This window comes from Sciurus carolinensis, chromosome 10 (assembly GCF_902686445.1).
Source record: "Sciurus carolinensis chromosome 10, mSciCar1.2, whole genome shotgun sequence".
NCBI classification, from domain to species: Eukaryota; Metazoa; Chordata; class Mammalia; order Rodentia; family Sciuridae; genus Sciurus; species Sciurus carolinensis.
The window spans coordinates 77,427,142-77,441,553 of NC_062222.1; the positions used below are offsets into that span (position 1 = coordinate 77,427,142).

At 40.0% G+C, this 14,412-nt stretch overlaps 1 protein-coding gene across 1 annotated transcript in view; it reads right to left on the reverse strand.

The window, feature by feature from the left end:
• Fras1 (Fraser extracellular matrix complex subunit 1) overlaps positions 1-14,412 on the reverse strand; it is a 439,675-nt gene that overhangs the window by 109,837 nt on the left and 315,426 nt on the right. Inside the window, exons 33-38 of the mRNA XM_047566389.1 lie at positions 12,748-12,862; positions 11,178-11,315; positions 9,036-9,068; positions 5,231-5,362; positions 2,426-2,551; positions 61-308 (exon numbers count right to left, since the gene is read on the reverse strand). Of these exons, the coding sequence (XP_047422345.1) occupies positions 61-308; positions 2,426-2,551; positions 5,231-5,362; positions 9,036-9,068; positions 11,178-11,315; positions 12,748-12,862 (792 nt within the window). The remainder of the gene's footprint in view (positions 1-60; positions 309-2,425; positions 2,552-5,230; positions 5,363-9,035; positions 9,069-11,177; positions 11,316-12,747; positions 12,863-14,412) is intronic.

Below are 14,412 nucleotides of genomic sequence, written 5' to 3' on the forward strand. Positions count from 1 at the left end.
TCTAGTCAACTTGGTCAGCAGGTGCAGGGGAGAATATGGAGAGCAAAAGGAAGGACTTACCACATACGCAAGGTGTGACCTGGTGATCATGGCTGTGCTTTGGTTAGGGACAGTGATGCTCAGGGTGGAGCCAGCAGCCAGCCGTGGCCCCTGGCCTTCTGACAGAGACACCTCCACTCTCACTTCTGACGTGGTGGCTGTGAGGCCATCTGTGACGGAGAACTCCATGCTGTCTTCCCAGACAGAGGAACCATCATGGATATACTGCAGAGCATTTTTCTTAATATCATCGTATGTGAAAGTGTCACCTTTAAGAATAGAACAAATTATAAAACCAATTACTTCTGGGAACAGTGCTTCTCATTTATATAGCACCTTTGTTCTCAGGATTTCAAAGTACATATAGAATCATAAACTCTGGGAGTTACAAGTTTATCATTCTAACTGCCCACCCAATTTAGGTTACCTTTATACCACCCTTGGAAAAGGGTGGGTTAGTCTGTCCTTCCTCATATCTCAAGGTGAGCAGCAAGTGAACGAGGTAGCTAATTCCTCTGGTGATAACCCTAATTTTGTAGAACGGTTCTTAATCATATTGAAATAAAATCTACCTCTAGACTGATGACTCCTACTTACAGAAAAATAAAGAACAGTCTGGGCACAGTGGCACATTCCTATAATCCCAGCTATTTGGGAGGCTGAGCCAGGAGGATCACAAGTTTGAGGCCAGTGTGGGCAACTTAGCAAGACCCTGTCTCAAAATATAAAAATAAAAATTAAAAAAGCACTGTGTTTGTAGCTCAGTAGTAGAGCATCTCTGGGATTAATACCCAGGACTGATAAATAAATAAATGAATAAATAAATAAATAAATATAAAAAAGAAAAGAAGAACAAATCTGAATTTTTCATGACAGTTCTTCTGGAATCTAATCCTATATTGAATTTAAAAAAAAAAAACTTAAGAAAACAGATCATGATTTTCGGGCCTATAAGAGAGTGTCATTTAATTGGTGATATAAGAATTTCTTAAATTAAAAATTAAAAAATATAGTTGAAGTTTGAAACTCTGACTGCATGGTCTAGAGTACTAATTCATAACAGATTAGACAGATGTGGGAAGAAAGCTTCAAGTTCACATGTATAATGGGATTTAATACAATTTAAAATTTATATTTTAAGCTCCAGGATTTCTTGGCGTTTTTACATAATGTTTTAAAACATTAATAAACAAATATTAAAGGTTCTCGAATCTGTTTGGTCATGGAACCCTTTCATGAGAAGAGACTCTAAATGCCAAGGGCTCTGATAAGTCCACAGAACTCAGCCAAGGAATTGGTCCTCTAGAAGGTTATTTTCAGATTGATTTTTAACTCTCATAACTGAAGATTATTAATAATTCTAAGATTGAAGAATTAACTCATTCTGTATTCATCTTCTAAGAAGCCTTCTCTTTCAACAATGTGTTACTAGTGCTAGTGGTATGATGTCTAAGAAAGGAAATAAAACATTTTTATAAACATCTTTAGCTCTTACATATTAATTACACAAAGTAGGTGACAGGTAGGGTTAAAGAAACAGGACAATGACCATGATACCTCTAATGTAGTCCCTTTGGGATAGTTCAAATCTGTTCTAACCACATTTCATTTGTTTAGTAAAATTTTAAAAGTCTACCTTTGTATCTACCACATGCTGGTAGTTGTTCTTAAAAATTCAATATACCTTCAAGGGCAAAGATTTGTCTTACCAGGGATATTTAGAAGCAAGCATTACTATATCTCTAAAAGGAACCACATCAAGGTTTGAGAAAGTCCCGAGGGTTGGGATAAGATGACATTTCGAAATGACCACTTTGGAAGGGATAATATTCACTTTGATATGTAAGGACTGACCATTAAAAAGTAGATTTCATTGTGTTCTTTGTACTTTCATGTGTTTCTTAAAAACTGTTCTTATCATCACACTATTACATTGCTTAAGTAATACTTCAAAAATGTGTTCCTCCTTTTTTATGATGACACATATTGCTAATACTATCCAAGTCAGAAGATGTGCAAACCACAGTACCACACAAATTCATCTTCGTGGAGAAGTTACTGGAACTACCGCCACACAGCAGGCTGTGGCTGCTTGGCCGTTGACATTTACATGTGGTGCTTAAATGCATTTACAAGTTTTAGAAGTCTATCTGTGTCACCTGTGACCTGAGGAAGCAGATCAACAGCTTCCAGGGTGCGCTGGGGCAATGAGGAGTGAGGAATGGGAGCAGACAGAGGAAGAAGTCCAATAGCAGGCCAATGAATGAAGCATGAAAGGAAGTCTCTCCTCACAGTTTATCCCACAGAGACCCTTTACTTCTTTTCTGAGACACATAAAACTGTAGAGCAAAAAACCTCCTAGGTGGGTCAAGGACTGTGCAGTTACCTGTGGCCATGGGTTCTTGGAACCCAGCCATGCGCTTAAGGAGAACACCATGCTGTGGAGGTTTCCAGAGCTCGAAGGAGAGTCCTTCAGGGTCTGTCTCAGCATCTCTCACTACCAACTGGAGGCCTGCAGCAAAGAGAACAAAGCATGGTGAGAGAGAGTGGGTATAATGACAACTTCACACTCTACACACAAATGCCACAGGCCAGGCTGCAGCTAATCTGTAATCAGAAAGTGCTGTTTAGAGTGGGAGAAAATTTTTACCATACACACTTCAAATACAGTACTACTCTCCAGAACTTATAAAGAACTCAAAAAACGTAGCACCAAGTAACCCAGTCAATAAATGGGCTAAGGAACTGAGCAGACTCTTCACAGAAGAAGACAATCGATCAACAAATACATGAAAAAATATTCAACATCTCTAGTAATTAGAGAAATGCAAATCAGAACTACTTTAAGATTTCATCTCACAATCAGAATGTTTTTATAAACATTGCCAGTCAGAAAGGCAATTATCAAGAATATAAACAACAATAAATGTTGGCAAGGATGTGGGGAAAAGGTACACATATTACTGGTGGGACTGCAAATTGGTGCAACCACTCTGGAAAGCAGTATGGAGATTCTTTAGAAAACTTGGAATGGAACCACCATTTGACCCAGCTATCCCACTCAACCAAAAGACTTGAAAATCAGCTACTACAGTGACACAGCCACATCAATGTTTACAGCAGCTCAAATCACAACAGCTAAATTGTGGAACCAACCTAGATGCCCTTCAATTGATGAATGGATAAAGAAACTGTGTTATATATATACAATGGAATACTACTCAGCCATAAAGAATAATAAAATCATGGCATTTGCTAGTAAATGGATGGAGTTGGAGAATATCATGCTAAATGAAATAAGCCAATCCTAAAAAACCAAAGGCTGAATGTTTTCTCTGAGAAGTGGATGATGATACATAATGGGGGTTGGGGGGATAAGGGAAGAATGGAGGAACTTTGGATTGGGCAGAGGGGAATGAGAAGAGGGGAGAGGGTAGGGGTTGGGAAAGATGGTGGAATGAGATAGATATCATTATCCTACGTACATGTATGATTGCACGAATGGTGTGACTCTACATCGTGTATAACCAGAGAAATGAAAAGTTGTACTCCATTTGTGTACAAGGAATCGAAATGCATTCTGCTGTCATATGTAACAAAATAGAACAACAAAAAAATTGCTGTTTAATTCCAATCCAGCACAAGAGTGAAGACTGAGAACACAGTCAATTCACAAACTGCATCATGTATGTTCTTCCAAAATTCACTTACAAATAGGTAGTTCTGAATTCAGAACACTTTCTTCCCCTTCCATGCAAGTGAGGGCATGCACAGAGGAAGGTCATGAGCAGATTGGTCCTGTCCAGCTGAGGTAGGCTTTCTTTAGAAAATACTCTATAAACTAAAAATGCTTAGCATTGTTTCTTCCTTTCTTATTTTCCTGAATCTACCAGAAGAGCCAAGTTTAATGATGGCTGCTATGCCCATCGTGAAAGTGAGGATAGAGTAAAAGTGACATTTGTCTTGGTTTAATGACTTGTTTAAGAATTTGATGACAACTTTTGGCTCAAAACCCACATGGAAAGAACAGGAAAATTAATTTTGGGACAAAAGCCACATGGAGAAACTGCATAAGTTTCTATATAGATCTATATAGATCACACCTAACAAAAATTATTATCTATTGTTTGCTAGTAAAATGTCCTTGGTAGAAGAATACATAAACTCCTAAAGAGTAAGGATACTAAAAACTAAATTAAAATATGTATGAAGTAACTGGGAAAACTAACGTTTCACAACTTCTGAAGGTTATTGTGATCTGTCATTTCTCCTCTTCCTCCTCACTTTCTAAATAAAAAACCAAGAGCGGTCATTGAAACCCGTTCCCTTCTATTCTCCTCTCTGCTCTGTTACTTTATATTTTAGTGACAACAACAAATCAAACTCCGGGTGACTGGGAAATAAATTCTGTGTTGCATTCCATCACAAGCGTGGGCCTTACAAGGGTGTACTTCCCTCTCGCTGTGCTGCTTCTATTTGCATAAGAATGGGCTGGAGGAAGTGAGGCTGGGGGACAAAAAGAACAGTGTAGATAATAAATAATTGGGTCTGATTACAAAGATGGGGCTGGCTGGAAAAGAAAGGAAAACAAATGCTGACATCTCCAAAGCCCCACCCCCCACACCTCCTCCAACCTGTTGCTAAGGTTACCTGCCCTAGGAATTGTCCCTCCCTGCGGGGAACTGTAGGCGTTGTTATTTAAAGTGTCCTAGGTTGGTCCTTTCCTACCTACTCCTGGGTGGCTTCCTTCCTGCCCTTGGAGCACTCCACCATTTGGTCCACCTTTGCTCACGTGTACGGGATGGGGAGGAGAGAGACAAGACAGGGGGAGGAGGGCATGAGAACAAGGAATTCTAAAATGAATAAAAGGGACATGACACCCCCACTTCCCAGCTCTGGGACCGCTTCTCTGCAGAGAAGTCTGTCTCTGTACTATCCTTTCAATAAAACTTGCTTTGGAAGCTTGCCTTGGCATTTCTCAGGTGTTCAATCTTCACCTCAGCCCTTTACAATCAGCCCCAATTGATTCTCATCACCCTCAGTATCAGAAGGATACAGGTGTGAATGCTCAGAACTTCCGTAGGAGGAGGCCACCATTTTCTGGCAACCATCAAGAAGTTTCAAGAGGAACTGCTGCTGAAACACAATCCTATCTCCAGAGCCACGTTTCTTTCAGGCCCCCAGTTCTTACCCATGGAAGTTCGGCCTCCTGGGCTGACCTGGAGCAGGGGAGCTGTGACCTGGAATGCTGGTGGTTGTCCATCCGTGGGAAGGAGGTGAATGGTGAGGGCCATCTCTGGACTAGTGTGCTCTCCGTCTGAAACTAGGAAGCGTGAACACACGTGTGCAGACGAGTGTTAATCAACTTGTAGCCTCGTCATCTTCAGGCTCTTTCCACAAATACAAAGCTAGAAGCTTTTTAAGATTACCTTAACATGAAGAGATACTTATAAATGGAAAAGTGAATAAGCAAGATATGTGAGCTATTCTAACAAAGCCTTTTCTATGGATAAGAAAAAGGATAAAGGACTTTAAGTACAAAGTCATTTTAAGAGAATATTTTCACAGCAAATTGATTTTGATAAATGTTAGTGGAAAGTAACACAAAATATGGACTCTTAAATTATGCTGGTAAAGGCTTTTATTTATGGAACTTTTTTCATTAAATTCATTCCCCTAATATTCTAAAAAATACTTTGTCTTAAGAACTCTCTTTTAGAAAGGACACACTCTAATTCATTAGAAAAGAATTTTTTGAAAGGACAGAAAATCATCATACAAATGATTTTGGCATTTGTTTGAAAGTAAGCAGATCCACTTTTCCTGGTTATTATGCACAATGCCATAAATAGAAGACATCTTTGTGAGAAAAACAGTGACGTAAATCCATCCAAGTGAACACTAATCTCCTAAAGTAAATGAAGGCAATACTGACTCCTGTTTCCACTTTCTTCTCCACCCTCCACTCTCTTAAAGCTTGGTCTGGAGGGAACTCACATCATTAGCCCATCAGTGTGTTTATCTACGGTGACTATTGAGAGAACTGTACAGTTCGTTATTTTAAATGTGTGATATGCTTGTAGATGAGCTGGTTATGAGAAACTCGTTTCCTTTCTCACTTTCTTTTGGACTTAGTAGCAAGTTAGTAAGAAAACAATCTCTTCTGAAGCAGAGTGATTCCTTTAAGCATCCTTAATGCTCAGTGACTCCTAGTAATGATCCCATTTAGGTTTTAGATTTTTCTCATTCTTGAGGCAGATCTGAGAAGTATAGCCAAATTTTTTAAGACATTCTCCATGTCCTAGAGAAAGTCCAGAAACTGCCCTGTGGAAGGAGAGAGGACATCATCCACATGGAAATGCAGGTTCTACATGTTCAGTCAAGGGTCAAAATTATTTCCACTGCTTCTTTGTTTACACTCTATCTCCATCTCACTGGATGATCAAAGATGGGGACAGATGATTCTTGACTTTGAAGATTTGGGGAAAATACACAAACTTTTAAATAAATTTCACAGGTTTGGGGAATTTCTAAGGTCCCTGGAATCTAAGTTAACTAAAAATAAAAAATTGCAAAATATAATTTTATTTTATTTGCTATGACTTAAATTGATTTTACTTCTAAGTGGGAAGAAGCACAGGGAGACATCGACATCCTCATTTTATAGGGGAGAAAAGGAAAGGCCCTAAAACTTTGTCATCTCATGTTTTAGTCAGTTTTTTTGCTGCTGTGACTGAAGGATCTGACCAGAACAACTGTAAAGGAGGAAAGGTTTATTTAGGGCTCATGGTTTCAGAGGTCTTGGTCCATAGAAGGCCAGCTCCATTCCTTGGGGATCAAGGTAAGGCAGAACATCATGGCAGAAGAGAGTAAAAGAGGGAAGCAGCTCACATCATGATTAGGAAGCAGAGAGAGACTCCGCTCTTTAGATATGAAATACACACCCCATAGCCCTGCCCCCAATGAACTACTTCCTCCAGCCACACCCACCTGCCTCTAGTTACCACTCAATTAATACCATGAGGGATTAATTCACTGATTAGGTTAAGGCTATAACCCAATCATTTCTCCCCCAAACCTTCTTGCATAGTCTCACACGTGAGCCTTTGGGGGACACCACATCTAAACCATAACATCTCACATAGCTGGTCAGTGTGACCAAGGCATATCCTTGCCTCTGTAAACAGAAGAAAACTGTTTTCCAGCCCATGTTATGTAACTAGAAAATATATCATGCTGTAGCAGTGTTTCACAAGCAAACATAAGAACTTAAGATGAAAGTATTAGTAATTCCATGTCTAGCCCTCTCGTTAAGAGATGTTTCTGATTTCCCTAAGAAATAGTCAGACTGCCTCTTGGGGTTAAATGCCTCCTTTGTGTTCCTTGCTGGGAACTATTTCACAGCCTCTGCATGTGTCCTGATGCCAGTCGGCTCAGGAACCTTGGTGTTCTTTCTCATCTTAGCTGATTAACCGAAATAGCTCCTCTCCCTTCATTCTATGGGCTAATGTCAGTTTGGGGCTGGTTGCACCTTACTTCATTATTTGTCCAATTTATAATTCTGTCTCACAAAACTCTCCTAAAGGAGATGGCTTTCTTCCTACTAGAATCCAAGTTTTCCTCCTAAAAATAAATAAATAAAGGAAACTTAGGCAGAAAACAAGATAATTTAAAGTCAGCCCAAAGTCCATCCATTTAATCTGTATAAAGGGTTCAAGGGTCATTTAACTTAAAGTCCTAGAGAAGTTAATTGTTAACCCTTCACCTACCATGACACTTAGTTTCTATTGTCAACAGATACACATCAGATGAAACTAATTACCCCATACTGTGAGTCAGAAACTTACTGAATCCCAGTTCTACTCTACCGGTAGTGGAAACCTGGGCAGATGATTTACTCCTAGTGACCTTCAGTGTCCCCACATTTAAAATGCTGAAAATAATACCTATTCTTGTGAAATCATTATAAAAATTAAATAAGATGATATTTATTGTAAATTGTTTTGAAATAGGTAAAAAAGCGTTACATATTATTTCTGATTGCATGAGTTACATGGAGGCCTGGTATTAGAAATGAGCTGATTCTGGAGTCACATCAACAGTGAGACACACTGAAACTGTTGATTCAAATGTGATTTTTAACCATCAAAGAAAGAAGAAAGGACTGGAAGTCTGACATAAGTGCTTTTCTGTCCCACCAAGACTTTTCCCTCAATGAAATATAACAGGGCACATGGATGAGCGATTGTAGTGGAATAGTCAATCCCATCTAAATGGCTATTTAAAGATGCTATTTATGGCTAACCTTCCTTAGTCAAACCTAAACAAGAAAGCTTGCCCTGTGTTGCCCTAGCATAGAAGTCAGACTCTCTTGTTGACCTGAGCTCAGCTTCTATTGCCGTGTGAACTAAAACTAAGATGCTAAGGTCCTCTGCACGGATTTCCCAGTTTATGCTCTGAGTCATAAGACTCTTCTCTCCAGTAGTAAGGCGTTCAGTGAGTGTCTTTATTCAAGACTACAAACAACCCCAACTCATCAACTGAATGTATAGGGATGACTATGACTGATCATTTTTCTGGGGGCCTTACTTATATTATTATTATTATTACCTCCATATGGACAAGCGTTTAGGCACAGAGAGGTTATGAAACTTTCCCAGAGTAGGTTGAACTTCAGGCCTTCTGGTCCGGAGTCTAAGATCTTAACCACTATCAGTTCTTTTTAACAAATATTAGGATAAGTTGAATTAGGGACTAAATAACATTAATCTTTAGCATCCTTGGTAGACATTTTCTATGAATACAAAATTAAGCAATTACTATGTAACTAACCATGTGATTATTTTAGAAGAGATCTGTTGTAGAAGAAAAGTCACATAATTTTTAAGTAGCTCTTAGAAAATAGGTAAAAGCACTGAAGAAGGGAGCAAAAAGAAAGAACTAATCAGAGAAGGAAAATTCCCATTTTCTAATAAAATTGAGAATAAAGTCTTTACCTGTGAAGTGGAATTTCACCGATTCTGGGAGACCTGAAAAGAGTGAGAGGAAAATCCATATACTAAATATTTTGGGATCACAGATACATGGAAAAGGCACAAAATATGTGGCAGGGATTAGGAAGGTAAAAGTTGTTTTAACCTACATGATTCTGATTTGAGGAATGATCAGTAGGTCATTTGCTAATGCTATATCAAATTTAATGATGCCAACATTAATTTTAAGTAGCAAAAAGAACCACATAGTGGAATAATTCTATATCATAGCAGTTAGAGTGATTTATAATACATTCATTCAGATCCAATTTTATCAGTACATAAAATCCTACAAATGGGCGAATGTGGGTGATGTCGTATATCACTGACAGGGCTCTCAGGTGGGTCAATTCCATTGTAGAATTGAGTGATGCTTGGGACAATGATTTACACACTGTAACTGTGGGAGAGATTTATCTTGTGGCATTTATCCCATAGATTATACAAGACAGGACTGCTCTCCCAAAGAGACTCTAGGAACTAAGGCAAGTATAGCAGGTTTGGAAATTACTTCAACCATGGCTGGCATGTTTTCTTTTCCTCCAATCCCAGGATATCTTGAGTTTCTTATAAAGTAGGTCTTGTAAAGTGGGGGCTAAAGAACCATGAACATTTTCATGGGCCATTAGTTACCCAGTTACTAAACACTAGGGATACTCCTCGGAGAAAGGGCCTCTCCATGCCCGTAGAGATTTTCAATCTAATTAAGGAGTTAACATTTTCTGGACAATTGAACTTATATTAAATAGTGGCAAATATCACTTCATATGTTTACCATAGTCAAAAAAGAAACTCTAGGATTATTTAACCCATGTTCAACTTACCACAGAAATCACCAGCTGTTCTATTTGAATAAATCTGCTACATAAAAGTAATACCCTATATTCAGCATGTTATGAGGTACATATATTTTAGAAAAAAAGAAATAAGTCACAACATTTTTCAAACCATTCCAAGCCTTAGCAAGGGGTAGGGACTCTTTCTTTGCAGTCAGCAGCTTTGATTACTGGATCAAGGGAAGAGATGTGGTGATAAGACTAAAGGCTATTGTGGTTTAGTGGAAAGGCATGTGCTGGCTTTAATGAAAAACTCAATTATTTTTCCACTCAATCTTTAAAAATGTATCTTCTATCAAATCCTGGTATCAATCGCAGAAGGTTACCAGCATTCTCCACCCCTGCATGAAGCCTTCCTTGAGGTACTATAGGACCCTCCTCACTGGATTTCCCCCATTCACTTGCCTATTTATATTGGCCTCCTTGTCAAGTGCATTCCTATCACTATAGTCAAAAAGTTCCTTATAAAAACCATCCCCTATATCCTAAAACTTCCATTGCATTCCTCTTATTCTTGGGATAAAGATCCAAGTCCTTACAGGCTTCCAGAACCTGTCAGGTTTGGCCCATCTCTCCCACCAGGCTCATCCCTACATACTGACCCACTACATTGCAGGATCATTGACTCTTTTCAACCTCATCAACTCTTTTCAATCTCATCATGTGCTCACCTTCCCCAGGGTCTCTACACACAGGGCACAAGCCCTTCTTTTAGGAATGCTCCCCCACATGCCTATATGCACACACAGCTGTGGTAGCTTCTATCCATCCTGTCAATATCTTCCTGGGGCAGCCTCGATGGAGCCTTCTAACTAGGTTAGTCTTGTTATGTTTAACTCCATCATGGAACATTCTTCCTCCTTTTCAGAGTTCTTGTCTCAGTCTGCAGTTAATAACTCATTACTGGGATTATTTTTCCAAATGCCTCCATACCTAGATCTCCAAACAGGCCAAGAGCAGATCCATACCTCTCCTTACTCACCACTGTATCTCCAAGGCCTCACTTAGTGATGGGTACATAAGGGCCACAAAATAAGAGCTTATTGAAAGTAGGCCTACATGCATGAATTAATGGGAAATAGACAAGATGGAATGGAGGAGACAAAGGCACATAGTGGCTGACAGGTCACAAACTATTTTCCCAAAAGTTATAAAGCCATGTCACACCACACCATCCAGAGGACTGTGGGCAGAGTTGGAAGGAGTCTGTCATAAAGATCCACAGAGAGTAGTGTAGATGACTCAAAGCAGAGAAGAGAGAGAGCATTACCAGCAAAGGAGAAGGCCATGATCTCCTGGAGGTGGGCGGCTGCAGAGGGAGGACGGTACATGATTTTCCCTTGGTTAATATCTTCCTGTGTGAAGTACCGGATGGGTGAATGAGGCTGGTCCCTGTGCTCAATGATACCTGGGGAGGAAGAAATGGGCATGAGCATCACTAGTAATTCTCAAGGTCGACACGATGGTCAGAACCACAAAAATCAGCTTTGTTCATTGGTAGGAATCTTTTATCCATCAGGACCAATTACTCTGGTTGTTCTTGGTGTACTGTTCTCCTGTAATTCAAGAAAAGGGCAAATCTGAAACCCAGAGTAGAGTCTGAGCTAGGATTCATGGAACATAAACCATAGTAAGAGGCAAACTACTGCCCCTCATGAGCTGGGACCAGATAATTTTCCATAAGTCACAGAAAGGGTACCATAACTAAGAGACCCTCCCAGTTGAGTTTCATTCAAAGGTCAAGGTTGCTGAGAGACCATCCTAGACTGGTTTTCTGATGAGGCTCTAAAGACATTTTCCTTAGTCTTCCCTCCTCTCTTTAGAAATGCTTTAATCTCTGTAATGATCTTTGGCAACAGTAACATGAATCTTGATTATTCTAAGAACTGGATTTGCAGCATTCACGTGGCCTATGATCAGTGCTTTGGGGGCTGAAGGTTTGCCTGTTGTTCATAAATTCTGCAGGTACAGAACTGATGCTGTCATCATCTTTCATGTCTTATTCACTCTTTAAAAGGAGGGCACACGTGAGACTGGGTGTTGAACCTTCTGTGGGGCTGAGACCAATGGCCCTTCTCCAGAAGACAGCCCAAGCTGCTGGTCTGGGAGAATTTCTATTATAACTTAGCAGATTAAAAAAAGGGCAGGGTGACTTTTAGACTTTAAATGTCTTTAGACTATCAAAGGATAATGGAATTTAACTTTCATACTTTTACTTCTCATGGGGAATTTGGTAATGGGAGAGTCCTTCGGGGGCAAGTGTGGTTAGTGTCTGGAGAAGTCTCAGAGAAGGAGCAGAAAGAACTGTGTCAATAGAAGCTGGTCTCCTTTTTGGGAGGGACAGCACACCTCAGTTGGACATAAGATCATTAGTTAAGCTCAGTATTAAGAAATCTGAGTGCTGGGGACTAACAGAAGGGGCCCACCTCCCCTCTGACGCTAGTTCTACATTGCCATGTTCCATATGGGAGGAGGAGCCCTTTGGACGCTGGCAGATCTCTTTGCCCTTAGTACCTGCTCATTTTGGTCTGCTTGCCTTGTCTGGGCAGGCTTGATCCCTAGACAACACCTATGTACACTGGGTTCTAGTAGGTCATGGCAGAGAATGCTTATTCTGGTGGCACCATGTACTCCAATCAGCTCTGTCAGAGTCAAAGCCAACACAGTATTCTTTATCTTTCTCTCTCTTAGTTCTAAACTAGAGGACAGGTGCATGGGATATGAATAACTATTATTCCTAAAGCCTCAATAAGTATCTCTATGTACACAAAGCTACAGATTTTTCAAGACAAATAGTAGGTGATAGCATCTCCCAAAAGATCATTTACTGCACATCTTACCATGATTTGGGTGCAGAGGTAGAGTGATATTGTATATAATCTTTCCACTGGGCCTCTCAGATTTCACAAAGGACAGGGCATGAGGTTGAATGACAGTCAGACCATCTTCCCGAGCCTGAGAAATGTTTAGAAAGGAAGAAGGAAAAACGATGTGATGAAAGCAAAGCCAAAAAGGACAAAACCAAACCCCCAAAATCTTCTTAAGAAAACAAAGCAAATTCCCTCTGGGTTTTTAAATTAGTCACACTGAAGAGAATTTTCTCCAGAAATCCAAAAGGATCTGGTGTCTTTGCACTGCAGATCTGTCCCATCCTCAGGATGCTCTCAGGGTTACAAAGACCTTTGTAGGTTATCTTGCCTTCTGGTTCTTCTCTCCTCTGCCCCTGACCTTACGATTATGTCAATATATGCTGTGGGGGGGTCCCAATAAGGTTATTTTTCCCTAGGTGGAGCTTGCATTGGAACACGTGTGGAAATGAGGCTTCACAGCTGGCTATTCTACTGTTCACAGCTGGCTTCCACATCTTTGCTCTTTTAACTTAATAGACTAAGGTTGAATCTGGCAAGAAGTTCTGACGACCCAGCTGGGAGGTTTAAGTTTTGGCCCTGGGAGGTTCTTCAGAGCATTACCCCAACCTCAGTTTTGCTAATTTGTGATGCTCTCTGGTTTCAAAGGGCTAAAGATGAATGGGATCTCAAACACCCAAAGAGGCTCACTATTTGCATTCAGAATTATTTGTTTATTAAAGCTCATAACAATAGCCAACTTTTCTCTTTGTCTTCATTTACTACTGGGTCAAGCAATATTGATCCAAGGACCCGTGTATGTAACTTTCACTATTCTGTGCACACCTGTGACCCACCAACAGTGGGTCAAAAACAAAAACGGGAAGTTCAGACTGCCACAAGTAGACGTGAGAGTGAGTTGGGGACAGTGGCAGCAAAATCACTATATAGAGAATAAAAGGGAAAACTAGTCTGAGTATGAACCTTTACCCAGATCAGGCATGCTGTCTCAAACGGAACACAATGTCCTGCTTGCTGTAGGTTCTTCCTAACTGACCCTTGAGGTAGGCTGGAGTGTGACATGCTCTTCTGCTCTTTGAAGCTCTGCTTCTTTCAGAAGGAATTTCCCCATTTAGAAGAGGATTAAGTGGGGCTCCTTAATGCTCCTAGAGGAGGGTGTGGTGTTCTTCCTTTTAACCATAAAAAGATTGAAGGTTGCAGTTGCTTTGTAATTGTCCCCAAGGCATACTTGTCCCGGGAAGAAGCAGCATCTGCAGGTTAGGACAATCCCCCTATAGTAAAGAGTCATATTTCAGGTCCTTGCTCAGGTCTGGAATGTAATGAGCAAGGAAAATTAGAACTGCAAACAGCAGCTGGTCTCTCGCCCTAAAATAAAACAAGTAAGGACAACAAATTTAAAAATATATGCCCTATATGAGGTGTTTACAGCCCATTCATGTGTGCAGACACACATGATCATGGATATGAGGAAAAAAGAAAGGTTTAGTACGTTGTTCAGTATTGTTTGCTAAATTACAAGCTCAAAATCATTGTAATAACCTCAAATTCTTAAGAGTCTCAAGGGATACTTTTGAAAATCTAAATGTCCCTAAAACAATAAAGTAGTAAGAAGAGGGAATTATCAGGGATATAGGACAA